The 20,562-nt window shown below is 41.7% G+C and overlaps 1 protein-coding gene across 2 annotated transcripts in view; it reads left to right on the forward strand.

Annotated features, from left to right (window-relative positions):
* Window positions 1-20,562, forward strand: part of SLC24A4 (solute carrier family 24 member 4) — a 188,536-nt gene that overhangs the window by 136,787 nt on the left and 31,187 nt on the right. The window contains exons 1-9 of one of the 2 annotated variants that reach the window (XM_032777403.2): window positions 626-699; window positions 2,836-2,910; window positions 5,457-5,541; window positions 7,000-7,103; window positions 8,270-8,344; window positions 9,619-9,644; window positions 10,472-10,525; window positions 12,807-12,892; window positions 19,236-19,405. In XM_032777403.2, coding sequence (XP_032633294.1) covers window positions 2,845-2,910; window positions 5,457-5,541; window positions 7,000-7,103; window positions 8,270-8,344; window positions 9,619-9,644; window positions 10,472-10,525; window positions 12,807-12,892; window positions 19,236-19,405 — 666 coding nt within the window. In that variant the 5' untranslated portion in view covers window positions 626-699; window positions 2,836-2,844. Of the gene's footprint in view, window positions 1-625; window positions 700-2,835; window positions 2,911-5,456; window positions 5,542-6,999; window positions 7,104-8,269; window positions 8,345-9,618; window positions 9,645-10,471; window positions 10,526-12,806; window positions 12,950-19,235; window positions 19,406-20,562 lie in introns of those variants that run through there. The other variant, XM_032777409.2, reaches the window with a different exon arrangement.

Here is a 20,562-nt window from a genome sequence, read left to right on the forward strand (position 1 = left end):
TTTAGCTGCCCCTACTTGCTGGCAGCTACCCTGCTTCTCTCTTCCTCCTCCCCCCTTGCTTCCCTGCCAGGGAGGTTTTAAAAAGGTCTCCAGCAATTGGGGCCAGCTGAACCTAATTAGTTCCCTGCTAACCCCTGTCCCAGCTGAACCTTATTCCTCCAGGGCTAAGCCTTCCGGGACCAATTACTACCCCTCTCCTGGTAGCTAATTGTCCTGAGTTTGCCACAGGAGGCATACATGAAGCCAGGAATATTGTTTTTTGGGGGGGAATTTGCCCCTCTGCTAGTTACTTCAGAAGTATAATTAGAAGAGAAAATAGTAAAAGAGAGTCATTGTGGGCAAGAAACTCCTAACAGCTATTGAATATTGATTTAAACTGTTGGAGCAAATGACAACTGACACCAGCAGACGATCTTCCCCCTGCTTTATCCAAGTGAACTGAAGAGACTTCGGCAGGCTGTGATGCACCAAAATGAACGATATGGTCTTTGATGAAGGTATCACCTCCTCCTTTAATTTAGGACCAATATTAAATATCCATCTTTATTTTGCTGTCTTCCAATTATAAAATTTTCAGGTAGACCTATAAATATTTTTTTAAATAATTGTTTTTCTCTTTCAGCAATTAATGAATTTCCTGAAGATGTATTTACAAATAAGGATCGGCAGGAGGGAGCAGTGCTGTTTCATATTATTGGTGTAAGTTTTGTTCTCCTTTGGTTCCTTTTGGTTTTCCTTTTGGTTTTCCTTTGTATTTATTTATTTAGTTAGGTGCAAGAAGTTACTCAGTCCCATTGCCCTTTCTTAGTAGAACTCTGTAAATCAGCATTTGCAACCAAATTCTCAAATAACAGAAGCCGACTGGAGCATTTTAAAAACTGTTCATGCAAGCAGAAATTAGCAATGTTTATGCTTTCATCTCAGTTAAGGGTGAAATCTTGGCCCCATTGAAATCAACGGAGGTTTTGGCATTGATCTCAATGGAGCTAGGATTTCACCCTGTATGGGCAGGTATGGATTCCAGTTGTCCTCTGTGCAGGAACAGATGATATGGAGTCTCCTTGTTCCCACTCCTGTCCATTGTGCATCTGTCCAAAAGAAACAAGGATAAGGCCCTTAAAGCCTAAAGGAATACGGATGAAATCTGGTAACGTGGTACTGGGCTTGACATCTTATTGCAGAAACCAAAAACATTTAAAGGTCGTTGGGGCCCAATCTTGCAATCCCAGCTCTGGGAAAGTAATAGTAAATGGGAGATTTGCTTGAGTGAGGACTGCAGGATTGGTCCCATTGTGAAAATATGCATCATATAACTCACACAGAGCAACAGGAGGGCAACATGTGCTCACAAGACAATCACAGCCCCTGAGATGTTTGCAAATGGGAGCCAAGGTCAGGAACCATTTCTTTCAGGATGTGATTGTTCTTTGCACATGGAATACCTTGGTGTTGCTTTTGCCTGCATTACCTACCCAGGTAATTATTTGAAAACATGAGTGATGACTGCTCTTCCTCCAAAGCACTGTCTGTTATTATGCCCCTTACTCTACCATGGCACCCCATTACAACGTCATAAACAGATAGAAGAAGTTAATAGAACAAACGTACTTTATATCTCTTTTGACTGTAAGGGGTTAACAAGTTCAGTAAGCCTGGCTGTCACCTGACCAGAGAACCAATCAGGTGACAGGATACTTTCAGATCTTGAGGGAGGGAAGTTTCTGTGTGTGCTGTTAGAATTTGGTTATTGTTCACTCTGGGGGCTCAGAGGGACCAGACGTGGAACCAGGTTTCTCTCCAATCCCCCTGATACAGGTTCTTATAGATTCCAAATAGTGAGTACCAGATAGATAAAGCGAATTAGGCTTATGTTTGTTTTCTTTATTTGCAAATGTGCATTGGCTGGAAGGAGTTTAATGTGCATTTGGCTGGAAGGAGTTGAAATTTGTATTTTTTGCTGAAAGGATTTAATTTGTACTTGTATACTTAGCCTGGGAGGGTATTCCCAGTGTTCTATAGCTGACAGACCCTGTACCTATTCCATTTTAAATTTACAAAGATAATTTTTCTCTCTTTAATTAAAAGTTTCTGTTTAAGAACCCTGATTGTTTTTTTATTCTGGTGTGAGACCCCAGGGGACGGGTCTGGATCCACCCAGGGAATTGGTGGGGAGAAGGAGGAAAGGGAGAGAGAGAGGCTGGTTTCTCTCTGTGATAGGATTGCTTTCCTCTCAGGGAAAGTCTGGGAGGGTGAAAGAGAAGGAGGAGGAAGGTGAATTTTTCCTCTGTTTTTAGATTCAAGGAGTTTGAATCACAGTGAATCTTCCAGGTAACCCGGGAGGGAGCCTGGAAGAGGCAACGGTGGGGGAAAGGGTTTAACTTCCTGTGTTAAGAATCCAGAGGATCTGGGTCTGGGTTCCCGGGCAAGTTTTTGGGGGACCAGAGTGTACCAGGCACTGGAATTCCCTGGTTGGGTGGCAGCGCTACAGGTTCTAAGCTGGTAATCGAGCTTAGAGGAATTCATGCTAGTACCCCATCTCTTGGACGCTAAGGTTCAGAGTGGGGAATTATACCATGACAAACAAATTACTGCATTTTCATTATTCCCTAACTTTCCATACCCTCCCTTCCTAAGCATACTGTTAAGTAGAAGATCATACTGATATTTTTATGCCATAACTTCATCAATACAGTTGTTTTGTAGCAGATAGAAATGGAGCCACATATTCGTGTTGGTTTGTATCTACATTATTTGGATAAACATCCTGTTATTCTCCTCTCCCTGTTTTACATGATGTGACTGAGTTACATTTTCTTACTTTATTTTTTCCCGCAGGCTCTTTATATGTTCTATGCCTTGGCTATAGTATGCGATGACTTCTTTGTTCCCTCATTAGAGAAAATTTGTGAGGTAAGTGAAAGAGAAATTTAACCACTTTTTGTAAATCTGTTTCTTGTAGGTTTTAGGTTTGGCCATTTTGTACCATCCAATGGCTGTCTGGAGTTTGTTAGAAATGAATTTGATGACCTCAATCCATTTCCCAGTGGACAGAGCTCCATATCATAAACCCACTACAGTTTGCGCTAATTGGCATCCTTGACAGCAGTCTTGGCAAAGAGGCTTATGACTGAATGGGCACAACCAAATGATTTCTTCCTGTCACAGGTCTGAAGCACATTGGTGGGGCAGTATGGGGGTGATGTAAGGATTAGATGGGTTTGTTTTAAAAGGCACGTGGAAAAAGAAGAGCTAGAAATATTTATAATTTGCTGGCCATGGGTATCTTTCTGCCAGCAAGACTAATCAGTCAGAAGAAGGGATGTGCTTGTGCTGTTTTTCTGACCTGTTGGGATTGGGTATGGTGTGGTGGAAGAGAGTTAATGTATAGAAATAAGTATCAGGTAGACTTTTCAAGCATTGGCTTAACTCTGCCCCATCTGAATTCAGAGTTTTACTATTAATTTCAGTAAGAGCACAGTTAAGTCAGTGCTAAGCACTTTTGAAAATCCCACCCAAAGGTAACACAGGATGAATAATTGGAAAGGGAGAATATAGTTATTGTAACTAATGAAGTCAGTTATTTTATGTACTGGGCCCACTTGAACCAGATCTGTGAAATTTAACTAGAAAATATAGTGCAATATATACACAACCGAGAATAATAATCTGCTATTATAGTAAAACATTAATTTTAGCACTTTACAAATGTATGTATCAGATACTAGTTAGAGTTGATCAGGATAGGGGGAAAAATAAACTTTTGATCTAAAATTTATTTTGGTGAAAATTTTCCAACCAACTATAGAGTTGATTGTAAAATAGAAAACCTTATTTGGAGAGTGGGGTTGACATAATTTCATATTAACAGAAATTTTTTGACCGGCTGTTCTAGCTACTAAGGCATCTTTTTTACTCTCCTCTGGATACATGTACAGAATGCTCACAAACATCAGTAGAAGTTACATATCCTTATCAGCAGGAGAACAGATGTAAAGAGATTGTAGCAGCAAATACTTGCAAAGTATTCAGCTGTGATCTTTACTTACTGTTTTCAGATGTGCAATCAGCATACTTTTAGATACATGATATATAAGATGTACCATAATGTTGCTGCTTATGCTGTTGATCCTTCTTAAAATCTATTCTGCTTGTTAAGTATCTCCAGAATGCTGGACAGCTAACAAGAATCCAGAGTAGTTAGCACATCCATGCTGAACTCTATCAGTCATATTATCAGTGATAGATCATCTTAGTCCTGATCTACACTGGAGGGGGGAACTGATCTAAGTTACGCAACTTCAGCTACATGGAATAGCGTAGCTGAAGTCAATGTACTTAGACCTACTCACCATGGTGTCTTCACTGTGGTGAGTCGACTGCTGCCACTCCCCCATCGACTCTGCCTGCACCTCTCGCCAAGCTGGAGTACAGGAGTCGACAGGAGAGCACTCGGGGGTCGATTTATCACGTCTAGAGTAGACGCGATAAATTGATCCCCGCTGGATCGTTCGCTGCCCACCTATCCAGTGGATAGTATAGACATACCCTTAGAGAGCTGTGTGTTGTGCTTGTATGCCATGAGTTCCTTATGAAGCCCTTTCTGCCAGCTCAGAATGGTGCAGAGTGCCTGAAAAATACTAACTTGCTTCGTTTATCACTAGGCACTCTTCTATCCTTGGAAGTGGGAAGGGATATTAAAGATGAATCTAGAGATTCAAAAAAACAAAAAAAAACAAAAAAAAAACAAAATTTTCCCCATAATATTGCAAAGGAAATATCCTCAGCTGGTGTGAATAGGCCTAGCCCAATTGTGGAGCTAGATGCATTTATACCCACTGAGGTTCTGGCTCAAAAGCTCTGAGGTAACTGCATATAGATTAGAGCTTAAGAAGCGGTATAATAAAAATAGATCTGTCTGTGAGACACAGTCCTCTTTCTAGTTCTACGCTGGTCTAATTTCATGTACCTCACTGGAGTTCACATTAGAATAAGTGAGATCACAATCAGGCCCACTATTTGCAAGACATATTCACAAAGGTTATATTTTACTCACTTACTTCTGTTACCAAATTTTACAAGCTAGTTATCCCCTGTAACTCTTGAATTACTCATGATTTCATTCTAAAAACTCTTCATTCCTGAGCATTCCACCTTCTAGAATCCCAATCTGAGTGGTCTCTTTCTAAACAGCTTGGTTAGTTCAAATATTATAATGTAAGTTGATAATATTATCTAACTGGTGTCCCACTAGGTTAGAGGATAAATATTTTATATGCCCAAAGCATGTTGTCTATATCTCGTATGTAGGCTTTTTCAACCTTTGAGCTGTATTATAGTGGGAGTTCATTCTTTCATGGTATTGTGACCAAGAAAATAAAAGGATTCTATCTATAACTATAAAAGTGTGCTATGTAAAAAGACCAGCAATGCTGAAGTAATAGGCACTTTTCTTTCAGAAATTACACTTGAGTGAAGATGTTGCTGGAGCCACTTTCATGGCCGCAGGAAGCTCAACCCCAGAGTTATTTGCATCTATTATAGGTAAGGGATCTGCTCAATAGCATGTGCAACAATTGCCATTAAAATGTCAAGGTAGGTGAGATAATATCTTTTATTGGGCCAACTCTGCTCTTTTTCAGCTCTGTGTAGCTTGAAAGTTTGAATCTTGCATAAAAGATATTATCTCATTTACCTTGTCTCTCTCATATCGTGGGACTAATATGGCTACAACACTGCAAACAAATTAAAAGTCAGAGACAGATCCTCAGTTAGATTTCAATGGAGCTACGACAATTTAAGCCAGCTGAAGATCTGCCCCTCTGTATTATTGAGTGGTTTTCCATGCAGTGGTATATGAAAGTGCCACCATTCTTCTTTATATTTAGAGCAGGAGATAATTGAGTTAATAGGTTTTAGCTTCTGATGTTCTGCTGGGTTCCATTCTGCAGCTGACACCATTCAATACTGAAAACCTGCAGCAGTGATACTGTACTACCACACAGTCACTTCAAGGTTTGAGAAGATACTGCTGTTACTAAACATACCTGTGTGATGAAAGTTGAGATTTTAATGCCATTCACTGGAACAAATTTTCCTTCAATTACATTTGTGCAACCTTATTGACATCAGTGAGAGCAGAATTTGTTCCATAGTAAGGAGAATATATATAAATATAGTAAAGCCCACATAAGTCCATATCATCTATCTACAGATACACTCTCCTACATAGAGGGGGTGTGATAGCATCACAGGATCTATAATATCAAAGTCTGTTTGTTCAAACAAGATTGTAGCTGAAAACAAAGCTTCAGAATGGTCATGGGAGCTTTCTTCTTTGCACTCTGTCATGTCAGGTAGTTATATGCCCTTGTTACCCTGGTATCTGAGTGCCTTATAACACCCTTGTGAGGCAGGCAAATACTATTTTCCCCATTTTATAGGTGAGTAACTGAAGCCGAGACAGATTAAGTGACCTGCCCACGTCACACAAGAAGTCTGTGGTGGGGCAAGAAATTAAACCTGTGTTTCCTGAGACTCAGGCAAGTCTCCACCCACTAGACTATATGTCCTATCAAAAGTAGCACCCCAGACTATACACCTAGCACCTCAGACTATACGCAAGGTGGCTGCTAGGAGTTCTTTGAAGGTAGTGCCATCCCTGCAGATGTTAAAGGGACAGAAATCTAAATGTTAACTGTCCAGGGGAAAGTTTTTGTGCTTTATTGTAACATTCAAAGTCAGTTACATTGTAGAGTTCTGATGTCAGTGGAGGTGTTTTACATCTCTTTTTCATAAAATATGCATACAAAATAGCTGCCAATGAGCCCAAAAACTTCAGAAGACACAGCTGATATGTGCACTCATTATTAATCTAATTTTGGTTAAACATTTAAATTATCACAGATTTTTGTTGTTCAGTTGATACACATTTTGAACAAATAGGCATTGCCATTAATGAAGTGATAGGGGTTAATTGTGAATGTATTGCTCTCTCTCCAGGTGTATTTATCACTCATGGTGATGTAGGAGTTGGGACCATTGTTGGGTCAGCAGTTTTCAACATCCTTTGCATTATTGGTGTCTGTGGGATATTTGCAGGACAGGTTAGTAGGTTACCTGTTTTTGGCTCTCTGTTGCTTAGTTTTTCCTTTTGCATGGAAAATGTTTGAGAAATACTGGAATGCTAATGGAAAACAAGCATGAAAGTGCTCATAAGACAAGGGAAGTGATCATGTTAGAAATAATTCAGACATCTTACAAATAGGTAATGCTGCAAAATAGCAGTTGTCTCAGCTTTCCAAAGTGGCCAGTACCTGATATTCCTTCCCATTTGCCATTACATCCTCAATCACTTGATCAGTGTAGACATGTGCTTCATCACTCGCAGTACAAATCAGCCAGAGATCTCTTATTTGCAAAACCCACTGTCCTTTTATTTCCCTGTGTTTGTTCCCATCACCACCTATATACACCTCTGTACAATTCAGTAGGAGTTAGGTAGCCACCCGGGGGAGAGCTAGTTCCTGTTGGAACCACTGCTCCTAGCTAGCAGTTCCTCACTCCTCCTGCATCCATCCCATTTCCACTTCATTCCTGCCAACTTTATAGGCTTTCTCCCCAGCAGGCTCACAGGTGATTACTCTTAGGCTCCTTGAATGAGCCACACCCTGCCAGCTCCAATCAGTTCCCCTGTATGGGAGCTGCACTAGCAGGTTCTGAGCTAACAGGGGCTGGTTCAGTGCCTCTTAGGCCAACACCCTGTTACAATCAGTATAAGTGGGGAGGAAAAAAAATCCTTCCTGACTCCTGTGGTGAGTTATTTACACCCTAAAGCATTTGATCACCCTTCTCCGTAGGATGCATTCATGAATGTCACAATTTTTATATTAAATCTGATATACCTCCCAAATAAAATTAAGAGGGAATTGTTAATTTTCAGAACTGCAGCAAGTTGTGCTTTGCTTCTTGTTCACTTAAAACCACAAGCAATGAAAATACCATTAGTAAGAAACACATTTTCTTAAGGGAGGCATTTATAAGGTTTTTATTAATGGTGGTAATTATAGATACATTTTAGGGCCTAATCTTCCAAACACATAGGCATGTAAATTTTAATGTATCCCTATTATATCCCCATTGGCTTTAGAGGGTATGAACATATGAGTAAAGTTACTCAGGCAGCTAAATATTTTAAGATCAAGCTCTTAGTTTTACTTACAAACTTTTGAAATCACTGTTGTTTGTCATCTAAAACTGTGCTTCTTTTCAGGTGGTTCATCTCACCTGGTGGTCTGTGTTTAGGGACTCCATGTACTACACACTTTCTGTGATCCTTCTTATCATTGTAAGTGTCCCTCTTAACATTTAATATGTTTCAGGGTTTAATTCCAAATGGCCAGACTGTGAAGCCTTTGTTTGCACTGCTAAGTGATTACTCAAATAAGAAGTCCCACTGACATCAGTTACTTACAGGAATAAGGGTACACTAGGGAGAGTAAGGGCTCAAATAGAAGAACTTCATACAGCCCTTTGGAATAAGGCTGGCATGTTCAAATAGCCAAAGGCAGCCCATAAAACTCTGCAAAACAGACCATTGCTATACCTCAGAGCCAGGGTGAGCCCTGGCACCTCTAAGCTTGGCAGTTCATAATCCTGGCACCTCTGAGCTTGGCAATTCATAGTCCTGGCACCTCTGGGTTTGCCACATCAGTTATTGAAGTAAAAAAAATTGCTTGAGTCCTGGCACCTCTTTCATTACAAATTAAGCACTGCCTTGCAGTAACTACAGGTCCCAACTTGCAGTGTTCCATTCCGATCCAAGTAGCTTCTCTTGGAGCATGTTGGGATTTAGAAAGTGCACACCATATTAAAGAGGCAGGGTGACTGTTATCTGCAGCTTCTAGTACATGTTAGGCTTGTCCCACAGATAAATTGCCAATACAGGCAGAGTTTAGTAGGCAAAGTTTGGGCATAGCTGAAATGACCATAATATTTTTCCAAAGCAGTGTAGTAACTCTGACATTTCTATATTTAAGTATTTGGTGGCAGGGAGGGGGAGATTCATCTTAATTTATTTTATTCATAATAAAAATAGAACAGCAATGGCCCATTCAACCAAAGGGATGACATAAAATGGAGTTAAATTGGGATCACCTGCTGTTCTGATGGCCCAGCTGTGTGACTGCATGGCTGGAGAAGCAATTCTGGAGCAAATTTTGAAAGGACTTGGTTCCTTTGATCTTGGAAAATAGACCACACTCTTGTATGAGCCCCCTACCTGTCTTCCAGATGCATGGTTGTTCACGCTCAAACATATGCAGTGTGTGTGTATCTCTCATGCGCCATTTAGCTGAGTGACTTTAATAGCAGCCTCTAAGAAAGGCCCAAATCTTGGTTGTAGAGTTGGTGTTGCAGTGTTGACAGTAGGTACGGTAGAAGGTTTGGGATGGGAAGAGTGGGAAGGAGACAGCTCCAGTAGCTTCAGGTTGGAAATGATAGTATAGCAAATAAATACATACTCCTCTGTGAAGATTCTTCTCTTGCTGTATACAATGCAGATGACCAGTTTTTAGTGGGACTGCAGAAATGGTCAATTTGTTTTGTTTCTTTCTCTTCCAGTTCATATATGATGAGCAAATAGTATGGTAAGTTGTGTTGTTAATTTCTCAAATTAGTGTGTTCTCCATGTCACTGTTCAGTACCTGCAATCACAGTTTAGCCAAATTCAGTGCTTACATCCTGTGCAATGGCAGTGACGCCAATGGGGTGTGAGTGAACACTGGATTTGTTCCACGGGAGATACTGCTTTCTGTCTTTAATTAGTTCTTTTTTTGTATGATAAATAGTGAAAACTAAAGGAAAAGTTAATAACCAGAAAACATTAACATCCTGCCTGAGTACGCAGGGTGCGGCCTGGGGTGCAGGAAGAACTTTCATCCCCTTACACATCTGCACCCAGGGTAGCCAAAATCCTGTTGCAGTGCTCTTTGAGATGAAGCTATAGAGAAGTATTAGCACTTCCAGTGGTACCATATACCATAGGCCCTTCCCTCACCCACTCCCCTCCCAACCCCAGCTGAGAAGCCAACCCTGGATCTTCTGGAGAACAAGCTGCATCTCCTGAAAGAAGAGATAAGAGCCGCTCCAGAGTCCGTGATGAGCTCTGCTGGTAGAATGGCTCTGGTCACTGCTTCTGGAATGGTGCAGCTCTGTCTTCCATAGCTCTAGCACAGTTCTAAAATGTTGAAGTGAAATATACATAATATGTATGTTGTTCAAAGCCCAAAGGAGTTTTGCTTCTTCTGGGCCCTTGAAACTCCCTCTAATGTTACCACTGGGAATTCAGTGCACACAAAGGCAGAGAACACTTCCCAAACTGCTACCCGTGGCACATTCCTACTGAAAATACCATAAGATTACAGCAGCATGCATGACCCTACTAATTCTTCTCCTTTCCTTTTCTCTCTTTGAGGTGGGAGAGCCTTATACTCATCGTTATGTATTTCTTCTACATACTTATCATGAAGTAAGTGCTTCTCCCCTCTCTGTGCTCTTTAATTGTAATTTGGCAATTGTTTCTCTGGAATTGCATCATGCTTTGATCTCCAGCTGAGGAGAATTCCGACAGTCTCATTTCCCTGTGGTACCTCCCCCACTTCTGTGCTAGATCAACACCCTCTTGGAGTATGTATTGCAGATAGCAGCAAATCTTTGGATGTTTATTTTTTGTTGTATAATAGGGCACAGTAGGTCTAAGAGGTGGCTGAGGAGAAAGGTCAAAAATGGATTCTCTAGCTCCATGACTGTAAAGTAGAATGGAGGTTATGAGTAAAACAGAACACATATGTATTTTTAGAAGGTTTTTCTGGAGGGCTGCTCTTGCTCTCTCAGTTTTACCACCGCCAGTAACTGTGGGTCCTTGCAAATTGGAAACTTTCCTGTTTTAGATCCCTGTCCAAGCATCCGTTAGTTTTACAGACACCAGCAGTTTGTCCTGGTTTTTGTAACCTCTGTGGACTGACCGTGTGAAAGAGCCTCCAGGCAGCCAGCTGAGCATGGATTCACCACAAGAACATTCCCTGCCAGACATGTCATGTATTGATGCCCTTATCCTTATCTTTCACCCTCACTTCTCGCTCCTCCTCAGTCTATGAATCATCCCTCCCCTAGGAGGAAATGAGGTATAGTCTGCTTAGCTGAAGAGATGGAGAAGTCAGTACCCCCTTTTTGTCTCTTGCCCTCCCATTACTCCTACCTTGTGCCCACCAAAACCATCTCCTGTGTGACCTCAACTTCCCCTTCAACACTAGGGCCTTCCTGAGCCCATCAGCACCACTACTAGGTCAACTAGAAGGGTCACTATAGGGTGGATTCTTTCTCATGGTGGGGCTTAGCCAGCTGTCCCCATAGGGCTGCCCCTGTCAGTCCACAGGGTGAGAGAATCCTCCTGAGAATCACACCTTGAGCTCTTGTATGCTGGTGCACAGCATTGGAGAAAAGGCCATTGAATAGTTAGTATGTCTTTGGGTATATTTACACTCCTATCAGGAGGTGTGATTGGAGCACATGTAGACATACCCAAGCTAGCTTTCATCTGGCTAGATCATAGCTAGCTCAAGTAACAACAGCAGTGAAATCATGGCAGTATAGGCCAGTCCTGCCCACCTGGGACCCCAGATAGTCGAGCAGCTGCCTCATTGTCTTTACTGTTACGCTAGCCAGATTAAATCTAACTCAAATATGTCTACACATGCTACAGTCACACTTCCCAACTGCAGAGTAGACAGGCCCCTAGCCCACAAATCCAACCCCCAAAGATATTGCATTGGAGCAACTCATTGGTAATGCAGAGCCTGATTATGGTTTAATTTTCCTCTTTCCCCAGGAAATAAAGTCCTCATTGCTTGGCAGTTTTCACTGCAACAGAAATCCTTCCCTCTCAGTTCTGTCAAAAGGGTGATAACATGCATTATAATGTGAAATAAATATTTTAAATGACTTCCTCAATGGTGGCATTTAAATCAGAAAGCTGCTCATAAGAGTTCAGAGATAAGGAGGTAATCCTTTAAGGAAGGAGAAGAGCAGCTCAGGACTGATGTCATAAAAGTAGTTGCTGTGTAATGGTTCTGTTACAGCTTGCAGAACATGAAGAGGTTAATGCAAAACCCTTATTAAAATGAAGGGCTATATTCAATGTGGCATCTGTGACTGACATAGATTTCAATGACATTCATTTAAATGTAATTGCTTGTATATTTACAGTACATTTTAGAAATCTTATAAAGTTTATGTTCCGTGAGGTGGAACAAACTAAATTCTTAAGAGACAGAAGAGCCCCTTGTGTATACTGAAACCTCTCAGTATACAGAGGATGTGCTTCAAGATCCCTTGATGTGGTTTGTGCATGTCCAAAGCTTGTCCTGGGGGCCAAATGCTATTCTGTATGCTGCTGCACTCATGCTCTTTGATAGAGCGACGAAGATTTCTGAGGCTTCACATCCAGCATGCAATGCTTCACCTTGAGCTAAATATCCTCCATGGAATGTATTTCTGAATTAAAACTGCTTTCTGAAGCCTGCAAGCTAGGTGCAGTCCTTGTTCTTCTGTCAGGTTGCCAAAATGTCCCTCAGGTGGGCAAAGCTAAGTCATTCCTGCAGTACTGAGTTTGATACTTTCTGGCTTTTCCTAGCTTAATGTAGGTTGTCACAAAATAATCTTGTGGGCTGGGTTACACTGTATCAGCCTGGGAGTTTGGAGAAGTATTCCAACAATCCAGCATTCTCAGACCCATCTTTTTGCACTTTCAGGTACAATGTGAAGATGCAAAAGTTGTTTACCATCAAAAGCATGAACGCTGGGAATGGCAACACGGTCAGCAATGAGCTGGAAGATGGTAATAAATGTTATGACATAAGCTGTGATGACCCATCCATGCCATTGCTATGGAAAGGTAAGGCTGAGCAGACAGGAGTTGGACGAAGAGTTGACATACATTGTGGGTGGGGGTTTTTCCAATGGTGATCAAAACAGTGATAATATTCAACCTTAAGCAAGAAGGACAATGACATATTTATTAGACTAAGTTGACAAATTCAGTGCAGCCAAGACTTTGAGAATCATACTTCCTTCTAGAGGTGATGGAAACATGCTACTTTGTACACTTGCAGCATTGCTGTCTTCTACTCTCTGGTTCAACAATAGGCGAATGAATTACAAAACTATAAATGAAATATTTTCTTTGCTGTGTATACAGAAGATCATTTTCACTTTAAGATGTGTAAGAATTAAGTTCCAGGCAGTAGGTGACACCTGCATTGGGGTGCGATGGCCAGGGTGGCAAAAGGAACCATCCTAATGTGAGGTTGAGTTTGAGTGCTAGGATGGCAAGGTCGGTTCCTAAATAGATGTGGAAAGTGGGGGGGGAAGGGTTTGGCAGCCACATGGGGAAGATGGTTTCCTGCTGCCACTACAGCATGAGAGAGTCAGCACGTTTGTTCTTCTCGAATCTTTCAGTGCTTCTGCATTTTCTTCTATCTGGGGTTTATATCTCCTCCTGTCTTCAGAACCAAGTCCTTGCTGCCTGGCTCAGTCCCTCTCACTCCTTGAGTCCTTCCTGGCTAGTCAGGTCTTGCTGCTTCATTATTTGCAAGCAACTTCAAGTATCTGGAAGCTACATCTTCTTGAAATGTGGGCAGCATTTGGAAAGGGTGGCTAGTGGTATGAGAGAGGTGGGCTAAGGCTCTGTTCACCCAGTGCATTTTGGGTCAATCCACCTCACCACAGACTTGCAGTATGAATATGCCCCCTCCCCTTTTCTACCTTGTGTATTTAGATTAGGAGCTGTCCAGAGTAGGCATTGTCTTTTACAATACTGTACTGTGCCTAACATAATGTGGCCCTGGTCTCAGTTGGGGTCATAGGCACTGTTCTAGTATAAATATTAATAATCAAATAAATTAATCCATTTCTTATATGAAACCATGGCATGATTAAGAGAAAATCACTTTGTAGCAAGTATTATGATCCTTCTTTATGTTGGATCTTCAGGTAACAGAAGGGCTATTGCATAGTGAACTATCCATTCTCTCTTGGATGCATGGGAGATTTCCTCAGGATTAGAGAATAATCTTCCTCAGAATTAGAGAATAATCTTCCTATATGACAAAAAGCTGGACGTGCTGCATATCACTTAATTGGTCAGAGTCCTTTCAAGGGATGTTGAGGTTAATCTGCTCCACCAGGGAGATGGTTAGAATGCAGGCCTAGGAGTTGAAACACCTGAGTTCCGTTTCTGGCGTGGATGCCATCTTGCTGTGTGACTTTACCCAAGTCATATGTTCTTTAAATTTCAATTTCTCTAGCCACTGTGTAAATTGGGGCTAATAATATTGAATAGTTACTTACCCCTATCTGCCTCATGGGCGTGTTGTGAGGACTAATTAATGTCTGTAAAGTGCTCTGAGTTTCTCAGAGGCATTACATAAGGAGGCTAAAAATAGCTTAGATCCACCCAAATTTCATTCCCTTCAAACTTTCCCCACAACAGATTTCTTCTCTGTTAATTTTTCTGCTGTCTTGAAATCTGAGGCCAGCCTCCTCCCCATATCTGATGCTCCTCCCCTTCCTCATCCCCAGCCGCAGTCTCCCCCTCTTACCACAATCTGAGACCACATGGGAGGGACCAAACCATCACTAGAAATCAGAGCTGGGGTAATGTGGGAATGGGCATTACCATGGGGACAGTGGACAAAGGGAAGTAAAGGGACCTGCCTAGGGTGAGAGAGGAAGAGAAAACATGAATAGGATAAAGATGAGGGGATAGAGAAGGAACTGTGGTGGTTAGTGGGAGAGGTGCTTCATCCAGGTTGCCTCACAACTTTGTGCATCAGGCAACAAGATCCTTCTCCTAAAGACAGTCACATGGCTGCCTGCTGCACCTCATTCCTCTTGGGCAAGAACGTGCCATGACCTTGCATTGCCTCTGCCTTGGGCTGCTCTTGGCCAGCTTCCTCCTGAGTTGAACTCCACCTTCCTCAGGTACTGCCAGCAGTCTTCAGGTGTGTGTGTGGGTGTGGGGAGGCTGCCATCAGCTGGCCTGCTGCCTTGCCTCCTACTTGTGGCAAGCAAGTTTCAGAATCCACTGCTATACCACCCCAGGGTTCAATGGGCTGGATCTGACCTTAATCTGCTCCTGCTCATACCTACCAAGTCTGATTATTTTCTAACAAAGAACAGCTGCTCTCAATTAGGTGCTTTCTTCATACTGGTGATGGGAATTCTATTACTGTAGGTGCAGATAAAAGGGAGGTTCACATATTGTACAGCTGCTTTTGATGCTCATACATTTTATTACTTTCAAGAGCTTCCACTGGTGAAACATAAAAGGTTCCATTACTGGATTTTTATACAGAGAACTTTTCATCCTGAGAAAAATTCAATTTCAAGGACGAGTTCTATATGCAGAAGTGAAGGCAAAAGATTTGTACTCCTGTTAATAATGTTCCCATTTTAAAAGTACAGGCACCGTGGCTCAGTGCTCTGGGCTTATATATATATATATATATATATATATATATATATATATATAAATAATAGTAAAATACTGACCCCATGCTCCCCTCGGATGGCATGAGTTTGTGTTCTCTCTGAGTAACAGAAAACTCTGCTAAGAGTGTGTTGTGTGAGACGGGCTACTAGGTGATCCGAGGATGGAAAATCTCCTTATGAAAGGAATCAAAGAGCTTGGCCTTGTTAGCCTGCCAAAAGGAGGCTCCGGGGGATATGCTTGCTCATATAAATAATACAGGGATAACGTTAGGAGGGAGAGGATTATTTAAGTTTAGTACTAATGTAGGCACGAGGACGAATGGGTACATAATCGGATATTAGGAAGTTTAGACTTGAAATATAGATAAGGTTTCTAACCATTAGGGAGTGAAGTTTGAACAAGCCTTCCGAGGCAGAAGTACGTGGGGCAAAAGACTATCTGCTTTAAGATTAAAGCTTGATAAGTATATGGAGGGATTTATGTGGGATGGTTTAAATTTGGGCAATTGATCCTTGGATATCGGCAGATAAGTCTGCTCAATGGTCCTGTGAGGGGATGTTGGATGGGATGGAACTGAGTTACTGCAGAGAATTTCTTCTTGGGTGCTAGCTGGTAGTCTTGCCCACATGCTCAGGTTTAGCTGATCGCATATTTGGGGTCGGAAGGAATTTTCCTCCAGGGCGATTGCAGAGGCCCTGGAGTTTTTCGCCTTCCCTCTCGCGGTGGGGCATGGTCGCTTGCTGGTGATTCTCTGCAGCTTGAGTCTTCAAATCACAATTTGAGGATTTCAATTAACTCAGTCATGAGGTTAGGTTGTTATAAATGTGTATGGGTAGGGTTTTGTGGCCTGCCTTGTGCAGGAGGTCAGACTAGATGATCATATTGGTCCCTTCTGACCTATGAGTCTATGAGTCTGTACTGAACACAGGTTAGATGCCACAGGGCTTGAAGTCAATGAGTGGCCTATTGAAGTCAATGAGTGGCTTTCCACTGATTCTAGTAGACTTTGCATCAGACCCTGAGTGATGAACAGAAAGTTTGCCTATTTCTGAAAAGAAAATACCATGGCTGGAGGATATTCCCCTTGCAGGATGTACAAAGGAGTTGCAGAAAATGCTTTTCCTTTATTTGTAAAAAACATTTATGCCATTTGTGAAATGGGACCCATCTGAACCATATAGAGCTGGGCCGTGTGTCTCCAGAAACAGATGGAATCAGACTGAAGAGAAAAACAGACAGAATAAATGTGCTGTGTTAGCCTTCGGGCTGCAGTAATTCATACACCCATAATTTGTGCACTGTACCTCGATGGTGAGGTTTTTACCCTGTAATTCATCAAAGGTCTTTCTGACCTAGGGTGACCATATGTCTCGTTTTGGCCATGACAATCCCTTTTATAAGCCCTGTCCCGGCCATCCCAACTTTTTGGGCAAAACCAGGCTTTTGTCCCATTTTCTCTTGCCAACTGATCATCAGCTGGCAAGAGAAAACTGGACAAATCCCCAGTTTTGCCAAAAAAAAGTGTGTTGCACTTCCTAGTGGGGCATGGAGGAACATGCGGGTGGAGGTGGAAGAGCAGCAATGCCAGCCCTGAGCAGAAGGGAGGAAGGGATCAGGAGTCTGGGTTGGGCCAGGCCAATCCCATGCAGGCAGGCAGTAGAGGTGTTCGGGAAAATAAAGTTACCCTATTCTGACCTGAGCATGTTTTGCCACAGTCTCATTAGTGCTTTTAGAATTAGTTCCATTGTGACTGCAGTACTTCCGTGTTGTTTTCACTGACAAGTTGCACGATCAAAGAGTGCTTTGGAGATTTCACTGGAGAAACTCACTTGAGAGTTGCTAGTCTAGCAAGACTGTGTTAAATCAAAGTGTCAGGGATTTCTTCTTTACCAGCATTGTTGTCAAACATTTTTTTTCCTCTACTAAAGCAAATGTTAGGCTGCTATGGTTGAGTCTTCTTTAAATGAGAATCAGATCACAACTGTAAGTGTTCAGGCTATCTTGGCTATACACTGCTTCACAGGAAAAATAGCCTCAGTGCAATCACTTCCTAGAGAGCCTTATTATTTTGCATCCACTGCAATATCCCGTTAAATTTGGATGAAGATATTGGGAGCGTGAAGATAATTGCTGCTTTACCTTCACCCAGTACAAAATTATTCCTAGTTTCATCCTTCATCGTAGATTAAACTGCAAGGCCAAAGCTACTTAACTGATGCTCTGGATATAACATGTTTTCTTTTGAAACTTTAAGATATCTTTATCTGCTTCACGTGAGCATCATGCCCTCACCGAAAACCTCATTTTAATGAAACACAAAACAGTGTCTTGTAAAGTTTTGGCTCCCCCAGTACCAAGAGGCTCAAGCACAAGAGGGTAAAAGGGTGTATTGCAGATTTACAATCTCATCCAGGAGTTTTTTGGGGGTGGACGTTAATGGGAGGATCTGTTCTCAGATCCCAAAACGTATGTGTTAGAAGATGCTACAAGCTGCAAAGCTTCAATAGATGATGTAGTTTGCGCATGTATATTGAAACTGACCTCATCCTAAAAAAACAAAAATATTTAATTACTGGAGTGAATAACAGATGTAGGCTCAGTAAGTATGTAGCTTTCTATGCATTTACATGACAGATCAATTCTAAGTCCTTCATTTGAGTTGAATGTTTTCCCAGATTTCCTTTGCTTCCTGACTGAAACTATGCACTAATGATTGTCTTTCACTTTTGCCTCCTAAATTCCGCTCCTCTTAATGTAAGTAACCTGCTGTCCAAAAAAAAGGGGCAATAACCCAAGCAGTAAAGAATGCTGTTTTCTCTCTCCCCCACACTTCGGGGGATAATTTTTTATTTCAATCACATGCATACTTCTTGCCCTGTTTTCTAACTGCACATGGGTATGTCTCCTGTCTGCTGAGCCTTGCTGTGCTTGCTATGTGTAGTTTGTAGCATTTATGAAAATACTGGCATGGATTTGTGAAGTTTAAGAAGCCTTTGATTACACTTGTATTGATTCCTAGTGTTATATAGTGCCTTTTATTATTGTAATACCGTACCACAACTCCGACCTTTGTATAATTTTAAAGTTCCTTTGTATTAAAGAATCAATTGTAACAATTATCCAGGAGTAATTGTGTTAAATGTGGATAGTTTGAAATCCCATATTGTTAGAGATATTGTTAATATTCTATTCAATTAAAGTGAAGTTCTGCAGGGACTGGGAACCCAACACTGAGGGACCCTGACAGGGCTCTGGAAGAGAGCACAGGCTGCACAGCTGCTAAGCACCTTAAACAAACTGGGTAGCATTACAGTTTTCAAAGAGCTGTATATGCTCTCTCCGTTGTGCATGGTCTGTGCAACGCTTGCTAACCCATGATGAATGGTGATGGTCTGCAAACAAAGAAAAATGGTGGCCCAATATGAATGGCTAGATAAGAACCATACCAACCTATTTCCACTCAAGATAGTGAAAACCTCCTTCAACACATGGTCTGAATCAGGTAGAGAGGGAGAGCCAATGATGATCAAATTTGCGAGGCTCAAGAAACACTGTGGGATTGTTGCTAGCAAATTCAAGAACTCAGGTAATTGTGATCCCTTGCATGAGTCACAATGGAGCAACTCTTGGCAAAGGGATGCCTGGTGAAATGAATTTCCCAACTAACTCTTGGCATTGTGGTCACTAGTGAAGGGAAAGCAGCAATATGGCAAAAACCCGGTGGTCATGGTGGATGAGATCATCTGCTCCAGTCCCCCGAAATTCCGCTTCCCTGAAGCTGGCTTACGAATAATGATTACAAATAAATTTGGACCCAGAACCAGGCTGCGGATGGCAAGCAGGCTCATTATTAACGAGGTAAGGTCACTAAGAGAATAATAAATGAGTGCTTGAAGGGGGGTTGCCAAAGGACCACTTTCCCACTCAGTGTTCTTTTATAGAGATGCTTTTGGCGTTGGAATTACAGGTTGACTCTCCAACTCAGCTCCTAGGACAGCAGAGACTTAAGTCACTTTCTAGTGACTATATTGATTGGTGCCTAGGACAGGATGATAGGCGTCATACTAAGCCTTTTTCACTGAAGGTTAGGTCACTATGGAAGGGGGACCCTTGAAGGTGGAAGGGGGACCCTTGAAGGTGCAAGGGGAGTAAAGATTAAGAAGCTCCTCTTGCTAGAAGAAGATGGATTTTTTTCCTTTAGCCACTGGAATTGCATTTGAGCACTTACAAGAGTAGTGAAATGAGGGAAGATAACATAGATAAATCAACCATAGGACCTTATTAGTTGTTTTAGTACTTGAGCTTCAAATCACATCAGACATTTGCCTAATGCGTTTAACCTTTATAGTCCTGAGTTATATGTAACAAAGGAGAAAGCTGATCAAACTTTTCACAAGGGACGTTTTCTTCAGACAGGCTCAGATTAGTCCTCGGTGAACATGTTGTCACCGCAATAGCCTGTCTTCCACATAATCCTGCAGCAAAAGTCCTGAGAATGGTCAAACAACAAGGTCCTGAGCTTAAATGAAGTCCATGGCAAAACCCCATTGACTTCAGTGGAGCTAGGATTTCATCGTTTGTTTCTGAGTAACATGAAGTCCAAGTGAAGGGCTTTTTATTTTGGGATTTACAAGTATAGGAAAAATAGATTCTTGCAAGTTCCAATAACACAGAGGAGATAACACAGCTCCCAGGACAATAGCACACTGTGAACAGTCCATGGCAGTTTAGCAGAAATTCTGCATGTTTGGAGTGGGGTGGATCCAACTAACAACCATACACAAATATGTTTTTAGAAAGTGAGCTCTATGGTGCAGTATAAGGAGTGGGAGAAGTTCAGCTAAACCACTAAGCAGCAGCTAGGTTGCTTTCCAGCCAATTAGCTGATCCATAAGAAAGTATTTTTGAGTAGTGAAATGGCCAGAAAGCTGGTATTTTTAGTTTTGCAAAACTAAACCCCAAACCAGATGTGGGTTCTACTGTATGCAAACCACCAAAGTTTGGCAATGTATTGT

This window comes from Chelonoidis abingdonii, chromosome 4, assembly GCF_003597395.2.
Source record: "Chelonoidis abingdonii isolate Lonesome George chromosome 4, CheloAbing_2.0, whole genome shotgun sequence".
Classification (NCBI taxonomy): Eukaryota; Metazoa; Chordata; order Testudines; family Testudinidae; genus Chelonoidis; species Chelonoidis abingdonii.